We start from the raw sequence: 25,077 nt of genomic DNA, 5'->3' as shown, positions 1-25,077 counted from the left end.
TAAAGTAATGGATGCATTTCAAATCAGGATTCCCTCTATTGACCAGACCATGTGGCTCATTTTTGCAGTTAACAGAAGCAGGGTAATATTTTATTCACCCTGCAATAGCACTGCAGAGAAGCCTGGGTTATTCCCAGCTTGGCAATTGTTACCTGTCCTGTGGATTCTCCATTACGTTGCTCCCCTGAAATCAGTAGGCTACCTATAAGTCCTTAAAATCTGTTTTCATAAAAAGGAAATAAATAAAATTATAATTTTGTAAGAAATAAATTAATCTACAATAAAAAGATATATGTCGGGAGCACAGCCAATATATGAAAATGTAACTAATAGGGTGCTACACAATGCATAGAAAATGTAAATACTGAACCGAAAAAGAAGAAGACAATGCATAAATGTGTGCACACCTATATATCAAAATAATGCTGCACTGGGCAAACAATACGCACTGGGCAGCGATACGCATGGGATTCTCCCACACCTTCTTCTTGTTTGCCCACAGATTCGCCAGCATGGGGGTCTTTTTGATGGCAGCCATTAGACATGTTATTATCCTTTTGGCACCTCTTTCATCATTTTTTTTGAGGTGGCTGCACAGCTCTGTTTGCACCTTTTGGGCTGTGCTACTGTTCTGCCATGATTGCTGCTTCTCTAGTTTGTGGCTGTGATTTTGTGCACACATTTTCAGTGGCATGTCTTTCTGTGCCTCTATGCTGATCTAGCCTACATATATATTTTTCTGGCCTTTTGCTTTCCCCGTTTGGGACATATTAAATAGGGTATCTTTTGCCTAGTACATTTTTTTCACTTGGCTGTGTTTGGCTCATGTTTTAATAACTTTGGGGACGCCCATTTGTTATTAGGTTCTGTGTGGCTACATATATATTTACTTATGTTACAAGTGCTCAGCCTGTATATATTTATAAGATTGTATTTGTATTTACGCATATTTATGTATGAGCATTTTTCAAACATCTTGGGCTGTGGCTTGTAGGTATATTATTATTCAAGCAGTATGGTGTGTTTGTGTTTTTTTGATCCTTATGGGACATGTTTTTAATGGTTTTATATTTTGTATTGCTTTGTGTCTTATAATAAAGTTGTTATTCTTTTGATATATAGGTGTGCACACATTTATGCATTGTCTTCTTCTTTTTCGGTTCATAAATTAATCTACATGAATATATATCCGATGCCTCACAAAAATCCAAGAACGGGGCTCTGAAATGCTGTTAGATTGGAGCAGTGACCATGTATGCAGCATGGTGCAGTACGCGGCTATCTATTATGGTCCTATAGATAAAGGGCATTTCAGCGCCCTGCGTTCTTGATCTGTTGGGGTCCAGTGGGCCCCATCATCACAGATTGCAACTTACCACTGTGATCAGGATATCAGGAGTATGGGCAATGGACATTTCTAAGGAAAAGAGATTTTCCATTTCATGTAACTTCTTTCTGTTGTAGTCACTTTTCATTTTTGGGTATTCGTTTTTCCCTTTCCTTCTTCAAAGAGCAATAACTTTTAATTTTTTTCTGCAGACACGGCATATGATGGCTTGCTATATGTAGGATGAGTTGCAGTTTTGGAAGACACCATTTATTCTACTCTAAATTGTACTGGAAAACTGCCAAACAAATTCAAGAGTACTGAAATGGCGAAAAAACGCTGTAGTTTTGCCATGCTTTTTAGGTTTTGCTTTTATGACGTTCCGTTTGTATTGATTGAAGCTTAGCTACAGGATTGGGCAGTCCTGGTTTGGTGGGTGTCTGACACCCGGCACACTCAATGATCACCTGTTTTTAGTGATTGGATTTAAACAGTTTACACCACAGCTACCACTATGTAGTGGTACTGCAATTCAGCTCCTAAATTAAAGGGACTCTGTCAGCATAGATTGACTGTTCAAAGTACAGGCGCTTGGTGCCAAATATACCACTATACCTTCCCACCTGCTTATTTTCTTTGTCTACACCCACATCTCTTCTTTGATTGACAGGTTTGGCTTTATAGCGCTTTGGCCACGCCATGATGCATCAGGCGCCTATACTTGGTTTGAACAATCATTTTGTGCTGACAGTCCCTTTAAGCGAAATAGACCTATAGAAAAGAGCCACTACACAGTGAAGAGTGCTATTCTGGGCTATACACTGTGTAAATCCAGTTGCTTAGAACAGCATATTTGTGGGGGTGCTGGTTGTCAGTTCCCCCACTAATCTAATATTGATGATGTATCCTACTGATGAAACAGCAGGAGTTGCACAGTGTTGCTGAAGAATAGAAAAACACGGTTCCCTTTAAGGGTATTTCTTTTTCATTGATATGAAATAGGGCAATGCCTTTTGGCGTTGAACCCGTGTTTACGCCCACTCTTTATTAATTTTAACCTTTAAGGACCAGAGATCCCTAAAATTGAGATTTTCATTCTTGCGCTTTAAGTTTTACCTACAGGAGCCATAACTTATTTTTTGTTGAAATAGAGATGCGAGGGCTTGTTTCTTGTGGGACAAGTTGAATGGCACCATTTGCTTTACAATATAATGTACTCAAACATGGACAAAAAATTTCAAGTGCTGTGAAATGGTGAAAAAAATGCAGTAGCGCATTTTTCTGATTTTAAAACATTTTTTTATTTTTTACATATACTATATAGTGTTGTAGTGCAGCGGGGTTGGTGCAATGTGACAGATAAGCAGGGACCACAGGAAAGTTTAAAGCAAAGTGTCTTTAATGTCCAAAATAAGTCCTCTATTTCTCTGAAGAGGCAATTTGCATACAAAATAAACTTAAAAATTGAAAACAACGATATCCTCTGGATCGCAGCCAGGGCATCAAAACGGTCCATAGCCAAGACCAGTTGCCATGGGTGACTGCACCACAGTGTCTCTCTGAGGGGGTGCCAGGCGTTAGCTTCCCTTGGCTCTGTGTTGACTGCACACGTAAGCTGGATGTTGCAGAGCCCCCTTCTCTGCAGTTTGCAAACACTGACACACCCAACCCTTTGCTGCAGGGTTTTTTAAATGGAATCTGTGGCCATGGGCCACTTGTAAGACCCGGCTGGAGGGAACGAACTGCCCCACTAGCATCCTGTAGTTCGCTCCAAAAATAAAATCCCTTAACAGGTTTTCCTAAACATTACCCGGCCAAATAACTTGACCAAGTCCACACTCACTTTTATTTTGAACTGCAACCACAGCTATCCATCCTCGCATATGATCCAACTCACTGCCTCACAGTGTACAGTGAAAACCTCAGTCTCCTATGAAGCTTAGTCATGGACTGAACTTCACAGGAAGACTGAGATGACAGTAATGGTAGCCTTCAGCAGACTCCCAGATGTAACCTACGTAAGTCATAGTAAACCATTTATAACCTGCATTGGAGGGGGCTGATGGGAGCCGGTGTGCTTTAGCACCAGCGCGCATTCCATTAAAATGCTGCCGTCGGCTTGATGAGCAGCTGTGTCTGGAAATCGGCGCTAACCAAGGCTGTAAGAGACAGATGCTGGCTATATAATATATAACGGTATCTCCTGTGTGTACAATGAGTTTAGCTTTTGAGTTCCCTTCGCATGTCAGGACCTGTTTATTGATTGACAGCTCTGGCTTCAAAGAGCCAGAGATTGGAGGAAAACAGGTGCTTCTCACAAAATTAGATTATCATCAAAAGTTAATTTATTTCAGTTCTTCAATACGAAAAGTGAATCTCGTATATTATATAGAGTCATTACAAACAGTGATCTATTTCAAGTATTTATTTCTGTTAAAGTTGATGATTATGGCTTAGAGCCAATGAAAAAACAAAAGTCATTATCTCAGAAAATTAGAAAAAGTAACAAAAAAACACCTGCAAAGGCTTCTTTAGCATTTAGGTCCCTTAGGGTACCGTCACACAGTGCCATTTCGATCGCTACGACGGTACGATTCGTGACGTTCCAGCGATATCGTTACGATATCGCTGTGTCTGACACGCAGCAGCGATCAGGGATCCTGCTGAGAATCGTACGTCGTAGCAGATCGTTTGGAACTTTCTTTCGTCGCTGGATCTCCCGCTGTCATCGCTAGATCGGTGTGTGTGACACCGATCTAGCGATGCGATCTAGCGATGCGTTCGCTTGTAACCAGGGTAAACATCGGGTTACTAAGCGCAGGACCGCGCTTAGTAACCCGATGTTTACCCTGGTTACAAGCGTAAATGTAAAAAAAAACAAACAGCACATACTTACATTCCGGTGTCCGTCAGGTCCCTTGCCGTCTGCTTCCCGCACTGTGACTGCCGGCCGTAAACTGAAAGCAGAGCACAGCGGTGACGTCACCGCTGTGCTGTGCTTTCACTTTACGGCCGGCAGTCAGTGAGTGCGGGAAGCAGACGGCAAGGGACAGACACCGGAATGTAAGTATGTGCTGTTTTTTTTTTTTACGCTGGTAACCAGGGTAAACATCGGGTTACTAAGCGCGGTCCTGCGCTTAGTAACCCGATGTTTACCCTGGTTACCCGGGGACCTCGGCATCGTTGGTCGCTGGAGAGCTGTCTGTGTGACAGCTCCCCAGCGACCACACTACGATTTACCTACGATCACGGCCAGGTCGTATCGCTGGTCGTGATCGTAGGTAAATCGTATAGTGTGACGTACCCTTAGTCTGTTTCAGTAGCCCCATAATCATGGGGAAGGCTGCTGACTTGACAGATGTCCAGAAGGCAGTCATTAACACACTCCATAAGGAGGGTAAACCACAAAAGGTCATTGCTAAAGAAGCTGACTGACCACAGAGTGCTGTGTCCAAGCATATTAATGGAACGTTGAGTGGAAGGAAAAGGTGTGGTAGAAAAAGGTGCACAAGCAATCGGGATAACCGCAGCCTTGAAAGGATTGTTAAGAAAAGGCCATTCAAAAATTTGGTGGAGATTCACAAGGAGTGGACTGCTGCTGGAGTCATTGCTTCAAGAGCCACCACACACAGACGTATCCAGGACATGGGCTACAAGTGTCACATTCCTTGTGTCAAGCCACTCATGACCAATAGACAATGCCAGAAGCGTCTTACCTGGGCCAAGGAGAAAAAGAACTGGACTGGACTGTTGCTCAGTGGTCCAAGGTGTTGTTTTCAGATGAAAGTACATTTTGCATTTCATTTGGAAATCAAGGTCCCAGAGTCTGGAGGAAGAGTGTAGAGGCCACAATCCAACCTGCTTGAGGTCTAATGTGAAGTTTCCACAATCAGTGATGGTTTGGGGAGCCATGTCGTCTGCTTATGTAGGTCCAATGTGTTTTATCAAGACCAAAGTCAGCACAGCCGTCTACCAGGAAATTTTAGCGCTCTTCATGCTTCCCTCTGCTGACCAGCTTTTTGTAGATGGAATTTTCATTCTCCAGCAGGACTTGGCACCTACAAAAGTACCAATACCTGGTTTAAAACCAACAGTATCACTGTGCTTGATTGGCAGCAAACTCATCTGACCTTAACCCCATACAGAATCTATGGGGTATTGTCAAGAGGAAGAAGAGAGACACCAGACCCAACAAGGCAGATGAGCTGAAGGCTGCTATCAAAGGAACTTGAGCTTCCATAACTCCTCAGCAGTGCCACAGGCTGATCGCCTCCATGCCACGCCGCATTGATGCAGTAATTGATGCAGAAGGAGCCCCAACCAAGTAGTGAGTGCATTTGTTGAACATACATTTCAGTAGGCCAACATTTTGGATTTTAAAATCATTTTTCAAGCTGGTGTTATAAAGTATTCTAACTTACTGAGATAATGACTTTGGGGTTTTCATTGGCTGGAAGCCATGATCATCAACATTAACTTTTTGTATTGAAGAACTGAAATAAATTTACTTTTTGATGATATTCTAATTTAGTGAGAAGCACCTGTAAATGGAAAACAAGTAGGCGGGAAGCACCACTTAATTGTTTGGCCCTGCCATAATGCTACAAGTGCCTGTACTTGGTTTGAACAGTTATTCTGTGCTGACAAAGTCCCTTTAACATTGGACTCAACAGCAGCATCCTCCAGCTGACCAGTTTAGTGGGGAAGACGTGCAGCTGATTCATCCATATATGAAGCATATCTTAGGGTAGGTTTACATGAATGTGTAAAACAAATCATTCAGATTTTCAGAAAATTGGGACGATTCTTTTTAACATCCATTTGGTGCCGTATGCAATCCGATGCTATGCTGTGGCTCTGTGTGAAATCCATGTTTTTTTGTTTTATGCACCCATAGACTTGAATGGGTGAATCATCTGATTTACAAAAGAAACTAGTGCCCGCTGCCATTTTTTCCATGCAGATTCAGTGCAAAAAAAATCGATCATCTGCATTGCCCTATTTGTTAACATTGGGCCAAGTGTGACCCATATTTTTAACAGACAGCATTCGGATCAAAAATATGGTGATGTGCACAAGTCCCTATAGGTAAGTATACTACCTCTACCACATTCAGTATGTGTAACGCATCCTTTTAGTTCTGGTTGTGTAACATGGCACGACTTGTATTTTTTCTTTTCTAGTGATTACTATGCATAGGATAATTTGCCTAGAGAATGACTTCATGGAGTATTTTCAAGTTCTTAGTTATCCCTATTTCCTCCACAGGGGTTACCACTCCACCACTCTGAATTCTAATGATCCTGTATTTATTGTGACCTACTTATGTAATAAAAATATTTCTTCGATTTCTTTATTTTAGCGACCTATTATAATGGAACGATCAACAGCACAGATCCAAGGATATATGAGAAAATAAATCTCGTGTGATATGAGGCCATAAAAGAAAGTCAAACATGAAGATTAGAAGCAATAGCCACGAGAATCTGTTCATCTCTTTGGTGCTACAACATATCAATGTAAAGGAAATGTATAGTTTCATGTACTAATCTATACTAAACTGTACTGTGTACTTTTTTCAGTGTAGATCCTAAAAGTGTGAATGATCATGCTGGGTGGAATGATCTGAAACATTATGTAACACTGTTAATTTACCTTATATACCGTGAAAATCAGCATTTGGAAATATTATGGAACTGTACTGTAATCTGCCATAGTCGGGTGTAATAACAAGGTTTGTGGTATCCTTAGTGCGTGTATTATTTATATTTTAGGGTAAAAAGTATGACACTGCTTTATCATTTACATATGGTTATATGGGTCTGTACTGTTTTTGTACATTTTTTATTAAAACGCCTTTTGTATTTTGTTTTTCTTATGTAATGTATGTAACCTCCATCATAATGCTCTATGTTAGCCACATAGGACAAATGTAGGCCTCTAAGGATTATAAAACTGGCCATACACATGAGATGTTGGGTGAATAGTTGTTTGGCCTGCGACTATTGGCACCCCAAGTCTCAAAGACATTCATTTAAGAGAGGGGACAAACCACTGCTGGACCCCTCTGTCACCAGCTTATCTCCTACAGTACCATAGGGTCACATACGTTGGATTTCAAGATACTTGTTTCTGCTGGCATCTGTAGCGGAGAACCATGAGACCATTATACATGTTAAAGCAGGGGTGGGGAACCTTTTTTATGCCAAGGGTCATTTGGATATTTATACCATCAGTCGGGAGCCGTACACAATTATCAATTTGAAAATTACCCTGCTTTATTTCATCAAACATTTAATTAACTCTTCCCTAATGTAATGGCTGGAACTAGGTCACAAATGTATGGAGGAAACAGGTTGTGGGTGGCTTGTATGCCATGGTTAGGGTTTTGAACTAGAGTCTCTGGGCAATGAGGAGCCAGTGCAGGGATTGACAGAGAGGAGAGGCCGAGGAATAGCGGGGCGACAGGTGGATTAGTCTGGCAGCAGGATTTAGGATAGATTGGAGGGGTGCAAGAGTGTTAGCAGGGAGGCCACAGTGCAGGAGGTTGCAGTAGTCAAGTCGGGAGATGAGGGTATACACTAGTGTTTTTTTCAGATCCTTGACTAAGAAATGTGCGGATTCAGGAAATATTTTTGAGTTGGAGTTGGCAGGAAGTGGAAAGGGCATGGATATGTGGTATGAAGGAGAGTTCAAAGTTAAGGATTACCCATAGACTGCGAGCTTGTGGGACTGGGGACAGTGACTTTGATAGCTAGGTATGTTGCGGGGAGGTTGAGTGAGATAGGAGAAAGATGACCACTTCTGTTTTGTTTATGTTAAGTGTTAGAAATCTAGCAGAGAAGAAGGATTGAGATCGTGGACAGATAATTGTGGTATACTTGTTAGTATGGAGGTGATATCGGGTCCAGAAAAATGAAGTGCAAAAAACATATATATATAAGAAATATATGAGGTATTAGTTGATATTTTGGCCAAGGTGTGTAAGCCTGCAACTAATGCCTCATATATTATTTACAGTTGTTCTAAGAAGTTTACATACCCCGGCAGAATTTTTGCTTTCTTGGCCTTTTTTTTTTTTTAGAGAATATGAATGATAGCGCCAACACTTTTTGCCCACTCATGGTTAGTGGTTGGGTGAAGCCATTTATTGTCAAACTACTGTGTTTTCTCTTTCTAAATCATAATGACAACTCATGGTGTTATCATTCATATTCTCTGAAAAAAGGGCAAGAAAGCAAAAATTCTGCTGGGGTATGTAAACTTTTGAGCACAACTGTATATACAGTGTGTCCATAAAGTCATGGTGCACTTTTGACCAGTTACAGGATCTATTTATAGTTTACATTTTGGCGCCCTTTCTCTGGCCCAATCATATCAGACCTGTTTATGAGGAGAGATAACAAGAACCAATCAAACAACACAAACTCATTTAAGCTGTTGCTGAGCCCCCAGTCAGATTAACCCCTGATAAACTGAACTCTGATTAATACACTGCCAGGTCTGTGACATTATGCAACCACAAGCTTATGCCAGCTGTGTGAATTTCCATGCCAGTCGAGGTGTGGATGGTAGAGGAAAGTTCAGTGTATTCTGTGGCTCGCTAAATTCGAATCCGTGACCAAAGTGCTACATGAATATCGGCGCGTTTATAATGAAGCGCCACCACATAGGAATAACATTACTCGGTGGGAAAAGCAGTTGAAGGAAACCAGCAGTTGGTGGAGAAACCCTGTTTTGGTAGGCCATCAGTCAGTGATGAGACTATAGAGGCTATACGGAATAGCTACCTAAGGAGCCCTAAAAAATCTGTGCATGCGTGTGCTCGACAATTACACCTAAGCCAGACTACAGTTAATAAGGTGTTAAAGAAATGTCTCTGTTTTACGGGGTACAAATTGCGGCTGTTGCACGCTATCAAACTGGCGGATAGACCCAAACGATGTGCGTTTGCTACAGATATGCTTCACGAGATCGACACTGATGCAAGATTTTTGCAGACGATTGTGTTTAGCGATGAGGTGACCTTCCATAAAACAGAGAATCACAGACGTTATTCGCTCTGTTACACCAGACGTCCTTACCCGTGTGTGGCAAGAACTTCACTCTCCTTTAGATGTGTGCAGGGCAACAAACGGAGCCCACATCGAACTGCACTGAATAGGTATGAAACTGGGAGAGTTTTCCTTTTATTTGGAGCAGATTTCACATTTTTATTATTTTTTTGTTGCTTTCCAGTGACTGATCAAAAGTGCACCATGACTTTACGGACTCACAGTATATTTTTTTGCACTTCATTTTTCAGGGTGCAGCCAGGCCCATTATTTTTGGCCCTATAAACTAAGGTGTCTGCCCTCATGGGATGCATCTAGATAGTGCTGGGCAGCCTGTCTAATCTATTATGGACGTCATTAATAGGCTGTAAGCCAAATACTGTGCATTACCTGTGTGTGACCAGCGCCCTATAAAAGCCTCTTTTGTGCAATTATATACTAAGAAATCGCCCTCTCCATGAGTTGGTAGGCTGTGAGAGGTTGTCTCATCAGTATTTTGCACCTGTATTGCCACCATTTTTATTATATGGGCTTGCTGAATGCAGGGAGTGCACTAGTTCAGACACCTGAACAGGTAAGCACTGCAGTTCTTTTGTGCTGTTTTAATTCAAGATACAAACTGTGTCTCATTCAGGACTTTTACATGATGTAGCAGACATTTTTGTGATTGAAAAGCCATTCCATAAATCTAGGCATTCAGGAACTTCTGTAACATAACTGTCCCACATATACAGTATAGTACATGCCACTGCCTTAATACACTGCTCAAAAAAATAAAGGGAACACTAAAATCCCACATCCTAGATATCACTGAATGAAATATTCCAGTTGTAAATCTTTACTCATTACATAGTGGAATGTGTTGAGAACAATAACACCTAAACATTGTCAACGCTAATCACAACTAATATTCCACGGAGGTCTGGAGTTGGAATGATGCTCAAAATCAAAGTGGAAAATGAAGTTACAGGCTGATCCAACTTCAGTGGAAATGCCTCAAGACAAGGAAATGATGCTCAGTAGTGTGTGTGGCCTCCCTGTGCCTGTATGACCTCCCTACAACTCCTGGGCATGCTCCTGATGAGGCGGCAGATGGTCTAATGAGGGATCTCCTCCCAGACCTGGACTAAAGCATCTGCCAACTCCTGGACAGTCTGTGGCGCAACATGATGTTCGTGGGTGGTGTGAGACATGATGTTCCTGATGTGCTCAATCAGATTCAGGTCTGGGGAACGGACGGGCCAGTCCATAGCTTCAATGCCTTCATCTTGCAGGAACTGCTGACACACTCCAGCCACATGAGGTCTGGCATTGTCCTGTAGAATGTAAGTCCGCAAGGACAGGGTCTTCTCCCCTCTGTACCAGTCTGTCATTGTAAATTTGTTTACTGTAAACGATATCTATAACTCTGTATGTAACCCCTTTTCTCATCTACAGCACCATGGAATTAATTGTGCTATATAAATAAATAATAATTAGAAGGAACCCAGGGCCAGCCGCACCAGCATATGGTCTCACAAGTGGTCTGAGGATCTCATCACGGTACCTAATGGCAGTCAGGCTACCTCTGGCTAGCACATGGAGGGCTGTGCGGCCCTCCAAAGAAATGCCACCCCACACCATTACTGACCGACTGCCAAACTGGTCATGCTGAAGGATGTTGCAGGCAGCAGATCGCTCTCCACAGCGTCTCCAGACTCTGTCACATGTGCTCAGTGTGAACCTGATTTCATCTGTGAAGAGCACAGGGCACCAGTGGCAAACTTGCCAATACTGGTGTTCTGTGGCAAATGCCAAGCGTCCTGCACGGTGTTGGGCTGTGAGCATAACTCCCATCTGTGGACGTCGGGCACTCCCACCATCCTCATTGAGTCAGTTTCTAACCGTTTGTGCAGACACATGCACATTTGTGGCCTGCTGGAGGTCATTTTGCAGGGCTCTGGCAGTGCTCCTCCTGTTCCTCCTTGCACAAAGGATGAGGTAGCGGTCCTGCTGTTGCGTTGTTGCCCTCCTTCGGCCTCCTCCACGTCTCCTGGTGTACTGGCCTGTCTCCTAGTAGAACCTCCAGCCTCTGGACACTACACTGACAGACACAGCAAACTTTCTTGCCACAGCTTGCATTGATGTGCCATCCTGGATGAGCTGCACTACCTGGGCCACTTGTGTGGGTTGTAGAGTCCGTTTCATGCTACCACGAGTGTGAAAGCACAACCAACATTCAAAAGTGACCAAAATATCAGCCAGAAAGCATTGGTACTGAGATGTGGTCTGTGGTCCCCACCTGCAGAACCACTCCTTTATTGAGTGTGTCGTGATAATGGCCAATAATTTCCATCTGTTTTCTATACCATTTGCACAACAGCATGTGAAATTTATTGTCAAACAGTGTTGGTTTCTAAGTGGACAGTTTGATTTCACAGAAGTTTGATTTACGTGGAGTTATATTCTGTTGTTTAAGTGTTCCCTTTATTTTTTTGAGCAGTGTAGTATCACCTGAGCTCTTCATAGATATTGGCCCAATTTTGAGCACAGTAAATGTGTTATTTTTATTTCTATAGCACTATATTTCACAGCACTTTACCATTCAGAGGGGATTTTGTACAAACAAAATAAGACACTACAAAATAACACATTTCAACACATACTTGGAGGTGAGTGGGTCTGCTCGCATGATTACAATCCATGAGGAAATAGGGGTGACACAAAAGGTAAATGAGTGCTTGTATACAGCCGTCAGTATCATAAATATGGTTTTCAAATAACGTTGTATGATCCGGTCACCAGCCAGTATCTGTATTAGTACAGATACAAAGTGCTACTGAGGGTATGGAGACAGATGGTAGTAGGGACCAGATTCTGAGGAAAGGTTAGGAAGATCAAGGAACAGTTAGACTAATGAGGAACGATGATAAACAAATTTAGAGAAATGTGTTATTTAGCGCATGCTTAAAACTGTGGCTACTGTGAATTAACTGGATTTTCCAGGGTATCGCGTTCCAGAAATCTAACCCAAGACTGTGAGCGTGCTAGAGCCAAATAAGGAAATTACATTATTGGGTTTGGGAAGGTTAGTAGAGGGAGGAAACACACGGAGTTCAATTTTTGACAAATTCAGTTTTAGGCCCCCTTCACACGTCTTGGTGATTCCTGTACTGGAAAAAACAGTACTGGTGAGATCCGTGGTCCATTTGTACGTATGTGACAGTGTGACCGTGTGCTGTCAGTGTGACACGCATAGAATGAAATTCAGCATAGAAATTAAAGTTTGATGTATTATTATTTATATAGCACCATTGATTCCATGGTGCTGTACATGAGAATGGGTTACATACAAATTACAGATATCACTAAAGGTACCGTCACACTGAACGATATCGCTAGCGATCCGTGACGTTGCAGCTTCCTGGCTAGCGATATCGTTGTGTTTGACACGCAGCAGCAATCTGGATCCTGCTGTACCATCGTTGGTCGGAGCAGAAAGTCCAGAACTTTATTTCATCGCTGGACTCCCGCAGACATCGCTGAATCGGCGTGTGTGACGCCGATTCAGCGATGTCTTCACTGGTAACCATCGGGTTATTAACCCCTTAAGCCCCGAGGGTGGTTTGCACGTTAATGACCGGGCCAATTTTTACAATTCTGACCACTGTCCCTTTATGAGGTTATAACTCTGGAACGCTTCAACGGATCTTGGCGATTCTGACATTGTTTTCTCGTGACATATTGTACTTCATTTTAGTAGTAACATTTATTCGATATAACTTGCGTTTATTTGTGAAAAAAACGGAAATTTGGCGAAAATTTTGAAAATTTCGCAATTTTCCAACTTTAAATTTTTATGCCCTTAAATCACAGAGATATGTCACGCAAAATACTTAATAAGTAACATTTGCCACATGTCTCCTTTACATCAGCACAATTTTGGAACCAAAATTTTTTTTTGTTAGGGAGTTATAAGGGTTCAAAGTTGACCAGCAATTTCTCATTTTTACAACACCATTTTTTTTTAGGGACCACATCTCATTTGAAGTCATTTTGAGGGGTCTATATGATAGAAAATACCCAAGTGTGACACCATTCTAAAAACTGCACCCCTCAAGGTGCTCAAAACCACATTCAAGAAGTTTATTAACCCTTCAGGGGTTTCACAGGAATTTTTGGAATGTTTAAATAAAAATGAATATTTAACTTTTTTTCACACAAAATTTATTTCAGCTCCAATTTGTTTTATTTTACCAAGGGTAACAGGATAAAATGGATGCCAAACATTGTTGTACAATCTGTACTGAGTACGCTGATACCCCATATGTGGGGGTAAACCACTGTTTGGGCGCATGGCAGAGCTCGGAAGGGAAGGAGAGCCATTTGACTTTTAAATGCAAAATTGACAGGAATTGAGATGGGACACCATGTTGCGTTTGGAGAGCCACTGATGTGCCTAAACATTGAAACCCCCCACAAGTGACACCATTTTGGAAAGTAGACACCCTAAGGAACTTATCTAGATGTGTGGTGACCACTTTGACCCACCAATTGCTTCACAGAAGTTTATAATGCAGAGCCGTAAAAATAAAAAATCATATTTTTTCACAAAAATGATCTTTTCGCCCCCAATTTTTTATTTTCCCAAGAGTAAGAGAAGAAATTGAACCTCAAAAATTGTTGGCCAATTTGTCCTGAGTACGCTGATACCCCGTATATGGGTGTAAACCATTGTTTGGGCGTATGGCAGAGCTCGGAAGGGAAGGAGCGCCATTTTACTTTTCAATGCAAAATTGACTGGAATTGAGATGGGATGCCATGTTGCGTTTGGAGAGCCCCTGATGTGCCTAAACATTGAAATCCCCACAAGTGACACCATTTTGGAAAGTAGACCCCTTAAGGAACTTATCTAGAGGTGTGGTGAGCACTTTGACCCAACAAGTGCTTCACAGAAGTTTATAATGCAGAGCCGTAAAAATAAAAAATCATATTTTTTCACAAAAATAATCTTTTCGCCACCAATTTTTTATTTTCCCAAGGGTAAGAGAAGAAATTAGACCACAAAAGTTGTTGTGCAATTTGTCCTGAGTGCGACGATACCCCATATGTGGGGGTAAACCACTGTTTGGGCGCATGGCAGAGCTCGGAAGGAAAGGAGCGCCATTTGACTTTTCAATGCAAAATTGACTGGAATTGAGATGGGACGCCATGTTGCGTTTGGAGAGCCCCTGATGTGCCTAAACATTGGAACCCCTCACAAGTGACACCATTTTGAAAAGTAGACCCCTTAAGGAACTTATCTAGATGTGTGGTGAGCACTTTGACCCAACAAGTGCTTCACAGAAGTTTATAATGCAGAGCCGTAAAAATAAAAAATCTTATTTTTTCACAAAAATGATCTTTTCGCCCCCAATTTTTTATTTTCCCAAGGGTAAGAGAAGAAATTAGACCACAAAAGTTGTTGTGCAATTTGTCCTGAGTGCGACGATACCCCATATGTGGGGGTAAACCACTTTTTGGGTGCATAGCAGAGCTCGGAAGGGAAGGAGCGCCATTTGACTTTTCAATGCAAAATTGACTGGAATTAAGATGGGACGCCATGTTGGTTTGGAGAGCCCCTGATGTGCCTAAACATTAAAAACCCCCACAAGTGACACCATTTTGGAAACTAGACCCTCTAAGGAACTTATCTAGATGTGTTTTGAGAGCTTTGAACCCCCAAGTGTTTCACTACAGTTTATAACGCAGAGCCGTTAAAATAAATTTATTTTTTTTTCGCAAAAATTTTTTAGCCCCCAGTTTTGTATTTTCACAAGGGTAACATAATAAATTGGACCCCAAAAGTTGTTGTCCAATTTGTCCTGAGTACGCTGATACCCCATATGTGGGGGGGAACCACTGTTTGGGCGCATGGCAGAGCTCGGAAGGGAAGGAGCGCCATTTGGAATGCAGACTTAGATGGATTGGTCTGCAGGAGTCACGTTGCATTTGCAGAGCCCCTGATGTACCCAAACAGTACAAACCCCCCACAAGTGACCCCATATTAGAAACTAGACCTCCCATGGAACTTATCTAGATGTGTTGTGAGAACTTTGAACCCCTAAGTGTTTCACTACAGTTTATAACGCAGACCCGTGAAAATAAAAATTCTTTTTTTTTTCACAAAAATGATTTTTTAGCCCCCAGCTTTGTATTTTTACAAGGGTAACAGAATAAATTGGACCCCAAAAGTTGTTGTTCAATTTGTCCTGAGTACGCTGATACCCCATATGTGGGGGGGAACCACTGTTTGGGCTCATGGCAGAGCTCGGAAGGGAAGGAGCGCCATTTGGAATGCAGACTTAGATGGATTGGTCTGCAGGCGTCACGTTGCATTTGCAGAGCCCCTGATGTACCCAAACAGTAGAAACCACCCACAAGTGACCCCATATTGGAAACTAGACCTCCCATGGAACTTATCTAGATGTGTTGTGAAAACTTTGAACCCCCAAGTGTTTCACTACAGTTTACAACGCAGAGCCGTGAAAATAAAAATCCTTTTTTTTCCCACAAAAATGATTTTTAGCCCCCCAAATTTTTATTTTCCCAAGGATAACAAGAGAACTTGGACCCAAAAAGTTGTTGTCCAATTTGTCTCGAGTACGCTGATACCCCATATGTTGGGGTAAACCCCTGTTTGGGCGCACGGGAGAGCTCGGAAGTGAAGGAGCACTGTTTTACTTTTTCAATGCAGAATTGGCTGGAATTGAGATCGGACGCCATGTCGCGTTTGGAGAGCCCCTGATGTGTCTAAACAGTGGAAACCCCCCAATTATAAATGAAACCCTAATCCAAACGCACCACTAACCCTAATCCCAACTGTAACCCTAACCACACACCTAACCCAGACACACCCCTAATTCTAATCCCAACCCTAATCCCAACCGTAAATGTAATCCAAACCCTAACCCTAGCCCCAACCCTAGCCCTAACCCTAACCCTAACCGGAAAATGGAAATAAATACATTTTTTTTAATTTTATTATTTTTCCCTAAGGCTAGGTTCACATTGCGTTAGGGAAATCCGTTTAGCACTAGCGGATTGCGCTAACACAATGTCTTTTTAGGTGTCGTGTTTAGTGGTCGCGTTAACGTCCCCGCTCTGGAAGATCGGGGATCGGACCTCGGGCGCGCCGCGGACGCTGCAAGCAGCGTCTGAGGCGCGCCACAAAAGAATGGCACCTTGCTAGCGCGAGCCGAAAATGGCACGCTCTAGCGATGCGCTACACCCGAAAATCACATTGCTGTCAATGGTTGTGCTAACGGACCCGTTGCACGGCGTTAATTGTGACATTTTCGCCGTGCAACGCTGTCCGTTAGCGTTAACCCATTAACGCAATGTGAACCTAGCCTAACTAAGGGGGTGATGAAGGGGGGTTTGATTTACTTTTATAGCGAGTTTTTTATATCGGATTTTTATGATTGGCAGCCGTCACACACTAAAAGACGCTTTTTATAGCAAAAAAGTTTTTGCGTCTCCACATTTTGAGACCTATAATTTTTCCATATTTTGGTCCACAGAGTCATGTGAGGTCTTGTTTTTTGCGGGACGAGTTGACGTTTTTATCGGTTACATTTTCGGACACGTGACAGTTTTTGATCGCTTTTTATTCCGATTTTTTTGTGAGGCAGAATAACCAAAAACCAGCTATTCATGAATTTCTTTTGGGGGAGGCGTTTATACCGTTCCGCGTTTGGTAAAATTGATGAAGCAGTTTTATTCTTCGGGTCAGTACGATTACAGCGACACCTCATTTATATCATTTTTTTTATGTTTTGGCGCTTTTATACGATAAAAGCTATTTTATAGAAAAAATAATTATTTTGGCATCGCTTTATTCAGAGGACTATAACTTTTTTATTTTTTTGGTTATGATGCTATATGGCGGCTCGTTTTTTGCGGGACAAGATGACGTTTTCAGAGGTAACATGGTTATTTATATCCGTCTTTTTGATCGCGTGTTATTCCACTCTTTGTTCAGCGTTATGATAATAAAGCGTTGTTTTTTGGCTCGTTTTTTTTTTTTTTTTCTTACGGTGTTCACTGAAGGGGTTAACTAGTGGGCCAGTTTTATAGGTCGGGTCGTTACGGACGCGGCGATACTAAATATGTGTACTTTTATTGTTTTTTTGTTTTTTTTTTTATGTAAAGAAATGTATTTATGGGAATAATATTTTTTTTTTTCTGCTTTATTTAGGAATTTTTTTTTTATTTTTTTTTTTACAAGTGTGGAAATTTTTTTTTTTACTTTTTCACTTTGTCCCAGGGGGGGACATCACAGATCACCAATCTGACAGTGTGCACAGCACTCTATCAGATCGGTGATCTGACATACAGCCGGGCAGGATTAGAGCTGCAGCTGCAGCCTGATCCTGACCCGGAAGTGCTCCCTGCAGGACCCGGATGCAGCCCGGCGGCCATTTTGGATCCGGGGACTGCAGGGAGAAGACGCTCGGTACACGGTGAGCACATCACCGTGTACCGATCGTCTCAGGGAAGCCCGCAGGGAGCCCCCTCCCTGCGCGATGCTTCCCTGCACCGCCGGCACACCGCGATCATCTTTGATCGCGGTGTGCCGGGGGTTAATGTGCCGGGAGCGGTCCGTGACCGCTCCTGGCACATAGTGCCGGATGTCAGCTGCGATAGGCAGCTGACACCCGGCCGCGATCGGCCGCGCTCCCCCCGTGAGCGCGGCCGATCGCATATGACGTACTATCCCGTCCATGGGAATTAAGTCCCAGGTCACCTGGACGGGATAGTACGTCATATGGGATTAAGGGGTTAAGCGCAGGGCCGCGCTTAGTAACCCGATGTTTACCCTGGTTACCAGCGTAAACGTAAAAAAAAACACTACATACTTACATTCCGGTGTCTGTCCCCCGGCGCTGTGCTTCTCTGCACTGTGTAAGCGCCGGCCGGAAAGCAGAGCACAGCGGTGACGTCACCGCTGTGCTTTCCGGCTGGTGCTCAGTCAGTGCAGAGAAGCACAGCGCCGGGGGACAGACACCGGAATGTAAGTATGTAGTGTTTTTTTACGTTTACGCTGGTAACCAGGGTAAACATCGGGTTACTAAGCGCGGCCCTGCGCTTAGTAACCCGATGTTTACCCTGGTTACCAGGAGACTTCGCATAGTTGGTTGCTGGAGAGCTGTCTGTGTGACAGCTCTCCAGTGACCACACAGCGACGCTGCAGCGATCGGGATCATTGTCTAGATCGCTGCAGCGTCGCTTAATGTGACGGTACCTTTACAGTAAGCAAACTAACAATTACAGACTGATATTGAGGGGCGAGGACCCTGCCCTTGCGGGCTTACATTCTACAGGATTATGGGGAAGGAGACAGTAGGTTGAGGGTTGCAGGAGCTCCGGTGTTGGTGGGGCAGTATCTCCGGTAGTGATGAGGAGGCAGCGTGGTCAGTGAAGGCTGTAGGCTTTCCTGAAGAGGTGGGTTTTCAGGTTCCGTCTGAAGGATCCGAATGTGGTTGATAGTCGGACGTGTTGGGGCAGAGAATTCCAGAGGATGGGGGATATTCGGGAGAAGTCTTGGAGGCGGTTGGGTGAGGAGCGAATAAGTGTGGAGGAGAGAAGGAGGTCTTGGGAGGACCGGGGATTACGTGAGGGAAGATATCGGGAGATTAGTTCAGAGATATATGGAGGAGACAGGTTATGGATGGCTTTGTAGGTCAGTATTAGTAATTTGTAACCAACTGAGGTAGTGAAGTCACAACACGATCAAGATTATATGAAAATATAACTCTTTATTAGTACATTAAATAGGAATATTCCATATATATCAATACGTAGAAAATAAATATAACTACAAATAACCGTATATATAATATGCAGCAGTGGTGAACCCACTATTGCACATGTACTAGAATAAAATTGGCAACAAAGACAAAGTATAGAAAGTGACTTAACCTAATCCTGCTACTCTACATAAGATGGAGAAAATATTATGACATAATAGTCCGTAAGTTGTAGACTTATATAGCCGCTACTTGTAAATCAACCTGATGGAGCATGCTGATATAACACCTGAATGGATTACTGGCCCATGTAAATAAGGGTAAGTATTAGCTAGATTGATATAATAACAAAACATCCAAATGGACCCAGCCCATATGCACAGGAGTGAATATCCACAAGAAAGATATACTTATAATAAAGTAAATCCATTACCTGTGGCCATATCAGCATAGGATAGCAGTCACACTAACGCCTCGACGCTCGTTTCGCTGGCTCCGCAGCTTCGTCAGGAGGTAGCCCATAGTGTGTATGGCGTCTATATAATAATAATAATAATAATTTTTATTTATATAGCGCCAACATATTCCGCAGCGCTTTACAAGTTATAGAGGGGACTTGTACAGACAATAGACATTACAGCATAACAGAAATACAGTTCAAAACAGATACCAGGAGGAATGGGGGCCCTGCTCGCAAGCTTACAAACTATGAGGAAAAGGGGAGACACGAGAGGTGGATGGTAACAATTGCTTTAGTTATTCGGACCGACCCTAGTGTAAGGCTCGGGTGTTCATGTAAAGCTGCATGAACCAGTTAACTGCCTAAGTATGTAGCAGTACAGACACAGAGGCTATTAACTGCATAAAGTGAATGAGAACATGATGCGAGGAACCTGATTGTTTTTTTTTTTGTTTTTTTTTTTAAATAGGCCACACAGGGATCGTTAGGTTAATGCATTGAGGTGGTAGGCCAGTCTGAACAAATGAGTTTTTAGGGTACGCTTAAAACTGTGGGGATTGGGGATTAATCGTATTAACCTAGGTAGTGCAGTCCAAAGAATCGGCGCAGCACGTGTAAAGTCTATATACATCATAGTAATAGTTACCTAACTGCAGCTGTAGCGGCGCATACCCGGCATGTTGTCGCTCCGTACTGAGCACGGCGCTCAGGGATCACGTCTTCCGGTCACATGATCCGGTCAGCTGACCGGACCTGTTGCCAAGACTACGCGATGCCTCTGTTGAGCGCCGATGCACATACCGAACGACAGCGCATGCTTGGGACGTGCACCGATCTGCACCCATAACAGGCTTCTACTACGGTAAGGAATCCCCACTGTTATCGGCATTATAACTGATCATCACCCAAAGTGGGATGAATAAACTTTAGTATTGTGCTAACAAACTGTGATTACATATCACTAAAGGCCCCGTCACACATAGCGACGCTGCAGCGATACCGACAACGATCCGGATCGCTGCAGCGTCGCTGTTTGGTCGCTGGAGAGCTGTCAGACAGCTCTCCAGCGACCAACGATCCCGAGGTCCCCGGTAACCAGGGTAAACATCGGGTAACTAAGCGCAGGGCCGCGCTTAGTAACCCGATGTTTACCCTGGTTACCATCGTTAAAGTAAAAAAAACAAACGCTACATACTTACCTACCGCTGTCTGTCCTCGGTGCTCTGCTTCTCTGCTCTGGCTGTGAGCACAGCGGCCGGAAAGCAGAGCGGTGACGTCACCTCTCTGCTTTCCGGCTGACCGACGCTCACAGCCAGACCAGAGAAGCAGAGCGCCGAGGACAGACAGCGGTAGGTAAGTATGTAGCGTTTGTTTTTTTTACTTTAACGATGGTAACCAGGGTAAACATCGGTTTACTAAGCGCGGCCCTGCGCTTAGTTACCCGATGTTTACCCTGGTTACCAGTGAAGACATCGCTTAATCGGCGTCACACACGCCGATTCAGCGATGTCAGCGGGACCTCAACGATCAAAAAATGGCCCAGGCCATTCCGACACGACCAGCGATCTCACAGCAGGGGCCTGATCGCTGGTACGTGTCACACATAGCGAGATCGCTACTGAGATCGCTGTTGCGTCACAAAACTTGTGACTCAGCAGCGATCTCGCTAGCGATCTCGCTATGTGTGACGGGGCCTTTAGTGTCCTCATCCATTCTTGTGCAAATAACAATTGTTGCATAATCCATAATCAGTGAACAATACCTAAATATTTATACAGTAAGTGCATATTAATGTGCAATTTGTATCCAAAGTGCGTATATGAAACTACATTATATTACCAATACAAGGAGTACAAAAAAAAAGGAAAAAAACAAATATAAAATATATATAAAATACATAAGGACCAGCCGCTCTGATCCATTTATAGTGACAGCATACCTATAACATATAGGTACATCTTAAAGTGCAAGCGTGCATATATGTGATAAAAAAATATATTGCACCTATGGGGAGAGGGGAAGAGGACACAACAATATAGCCACCTATTAACATATAGCATGATGACAACAATAATACTATTCAATACAATTCAGATGTTGTTATTCATCCAGGTGACTAGTACATCACAGTCCACTTTGTTCATCCTATATTGGGCAGTTATCCATTCATTCTTAAGTCCCGGGAATCGAACCAGAAAATAGATGCCTGTAATGCTACATATATAAACAAAATATATCCGAATGTGGTTGATAGTCGGATGTGTTGGGGCACAGAATTCCAGAGGATGGGAGATATTAGGGAGAAGTCTTGGAGGCGATTGGGTGAGGAGCGAATAAGTGTGGAGGAGAGAAGGAGGTCTTGGGAGGACCGGAGATTACGTGAGGGAAGATATCAGGAGATTAGTTCAGTGATATATGGAGGAGACAGGTTATGGATGGCTTTGTAGGTCAATATTAGTAATTTGAACTGGATACGCTGAGGGAATGGGAGCCAGTGAAGAGATTTGTAGAGGGGAGAAGCGGAAGAGTAGCGAGGAGAGAGATGAAATAGTCGGGCAGCAGAGTTAAGGATGGACTGGAGAGGTGCAAGGGTGTTAGCAGGGAGGCCACAGAAAAGGATGTTGCAGTAGTCAAGGCGGGAGATGATGAGGGCATGCACGAGCATTTTAGTAGTTGACAATTGAGGAAAGGATGGATTCTGGAAATATTTTTGAGCTGGAGGCGACAGGAGGTGGAAAAAGCTTGGATGTGCGGTTTGAAGGGCAGGGCAGTGTCAAGGGTTACTCCGAGGCAGCGGACTTCCGGTACGGGGGAAAGCGTGATGTCGTTAATTGCGATAGGTCAGGTAAGGAAGATCTATGAGATGGAGAAAAGATGATGAGTTCAGATTTGTCCACATTCAGTTTGAGGAAGCGAGAGGTGAAGAAGGAGGATATGGCTGATACACACTCCGGGATTCTGGACAACAGAGAGGTGACGTCTAGGCCAGAGAGGTAGATCTGAGTGTTATCAGCATAGAGGTGGTACTGGAATCCATGGGACTTTATGAGTTGTCCCAGGCCAAGTGTATAGATATGTATATGTATAGATGTATTAAAGATGTTCAAAGATAGAGATAGATAGCCATGAGGAACATAATAGATGATAGAAATATGTCACTGTGATTTATAATCGGTGCACATTTTTCTGTACTTGTATTTATTGTTTAAATACAATTATGTGGGTTCCGCCCCAATATTTAGTAACCAGCAACGGCTAAGCAGACAGATGTGGTCTGATATTAATAGATTTGAATGGTGCATTTGATATTGCCCCCTCCCAGACTAAGAACATCAGCTCTCAGCCGCTCCAGAAATGGCGCATCCATTAGATGCGCTCAGCCTCTGCTCTCCCAACTTGCCTTGGTGCGGGGCAAGTGGTGTAATAGTTGTGGAGTTGACGTCAACTGGTTTATGTCCACTGACATCAAGCCCAGAGGTTAGTAATGGAGAGGCGTCTACCTCCATTACTAACCCCATAGTCAAATTTAATAAAGACACAGAATAAAGTCCTTTAATTGAAATAAACATTCCCCGACCCTCTTTTAACTATTTATTCACCAAAAAATAAAAAAGCAAAATTATAATCACCTTTCCACTTATAATCCATTAACCCCTTTTTTCCAGATGACGGAATAATTCGTCAGCTGGCAGTATCCCCCACTTTGAGGTGGGCTCCGGCGGTAAGCCCACCTGAAAGCCGCGACATGTCAGCTGTTCTGAACAGCTGACATGTGCACGCAATGTGCGCAAGCGGAATTGCGATCCGCCCACGCCCATTAACTAGTTAAATGCCGCTGTCAAACTCTGACCGGCATTTAACAAGTGCTGTCACGTGATCAGGGGTCAGCGGTGCGTTGCCATCACAATCAGAGGTCTCCTCGAGATCTCTATGGTTGTTGATGGCAGATTGCTATGAGTGCCACCCTGTGGTCGGCACTCATAGCAAGCCTGTAATTCTGCTGTATAGATGTGATGTGTGCATCACCTCTATGTAGCAGAGGTGACCGAGTAGTGGATGCTTCCAGCCTCCCACGGAGGCTATTGAAGCATACTAAAATTTTTAAAAAAATGCGTTTAAAAATATTAAAAAAATATAAAAGTTCAAATCACACCCCTTTCGCCCCAATCAAAATAAAACAATTAAAAAAAATCAAACCTACACATATTTGGTATTCCCGCGTTCAGAATCGCCCGATCTATCAATTAAAAAAAAGGATTAACCTGATCGCTAAACGACGTAGCGAGAAAAAAAATCAAAACGCCAAAATTACGTTTTTTGGTCAACGCGACATTGCATTAAAACGCAATAACGGACGATCAAAAGAATGCATCTGCACAAAAGTGGTATAATTAAAAATGTCTGCTTGGCTCACAAAAAATAAGCCCTCACCCTAGCCAAGATCATGAAAAATGGAGACGCTACTGGTATCGGAAAATTGCGCAATTTTTTTTTTTGTTAAGCAAACTTTGGAATTTTTTTTTGCCACTTAGATAAAAGAGAACCTAGACATGTTTGGTGTCCATGAACTCGTAATGACCTGGAGAATCACAATGGCAGGTCAATTTTAGCATTTAGCAAACCTATCAAAAAAGCCAAGCAAAAAAACAAGTGTGGGACTGCACTTTTTTTTGCAATTTCAACGCAGTTGGAATTTTTTTTACTGTTTTCTGGTACACAACATGGTAAAACCAATGGTATAATTCAAAAGTACAACTCGTCCCACAAAAAATAAGCCCTCACATGGCCAGATTGGCGGAAAAGTAAAAAAGTTATGGCTCTGGAAAGAAGGGGAGCGAAAAACAAAAAAACATCCGTCGGTTAAGGGGTCCATGTCCCATGACGATCCAGATTTTTTGGTGCGTGCCGACATCAGTGATCTGACTGCTCACCCCACCAGCCAAAACATGCCAAGTGTGAGAATGCAGCTGTGTGTGACCGGTGGTGACGTCATTAAGGTCATACATTTCGGCAGTGCTACATGGAAAAAAAGGACATGTCTGTGGGTCTGTGTGAGAAACCTGACATGTGCACACCTCCATTGAACACTGCCGCCGGCACTCAGACCGGAGTGTGTGGCTACATGTATCTCTATGTAGCAGCACGCTCCGGTTCCGAGTGCCGGCGGCAGTGCCGGGTATTGAGGTGTGAGACTCGCGTGCGTTTCTCGCATTGCACTCGCTAGTGTGACCCCGGCCTAAAGCTGTGTCTTACTCCTGGCAGCCCCTGGGAAGCTGCATATGTAGCATTACATGGTGACCATTCAAGGACAGCTTGTGGCCCCCAGCACAGCAGGCACAGATACTTCTTCTAGCTCATATGGGGGTCTCACCACACCTCTATAACATCCATGTTTCCTCCTGAACACCTGCACGTTTCACTTCCTCATTGTTCCTTTTCTAATATCATTACATGACTGTTAATTAC

The 25,077-nt window shown here is 43.2% G+C and overlaps 1 protein-coding gene across 1 annotated transcript in view; it reads left to right on the top strand.

Annotated features, from left to right (window-relative positions):
• Window positions 1-7,178, top strand: part of LOC138666094 (golgin subfamily A member 6-like protein 22) — a 190,631-nt gene extending 183,453 nt beyond the window's left edge. The window contains exon 28 of the mRNA XM_069754224.1: window positions 6,690-7,178. Coding sequence (XP_069610325.1) covers window positions 6,690-6,746 — 57 coding nt within the window. The 3' untranslated portion in view covers window positions 6,747-7,178. The remainder of the gene's footprint in view (window positions 1-6,689) is intronic.
• Window positions 7,179-25,077: the final 17,899 nt, after the last annotated feature.

Source organism: Ranitomeya imitator, chromosome 1 (assembly GCF_032444005.1).
Source record: "Ranitomeya imitator isolate aRanImi1 chromosome 1, aRanImi1.pri, whole genome shotgun sequence".
NCBI lineage: Eukaryota > Metazoa > Chordata > Amphibia > Anura > Dendrobatidae > Ranitomeya > Ranitomeya imitator.
This window is presented reverse-complemented; position numbering and strand designations above follow the sequence as displayed.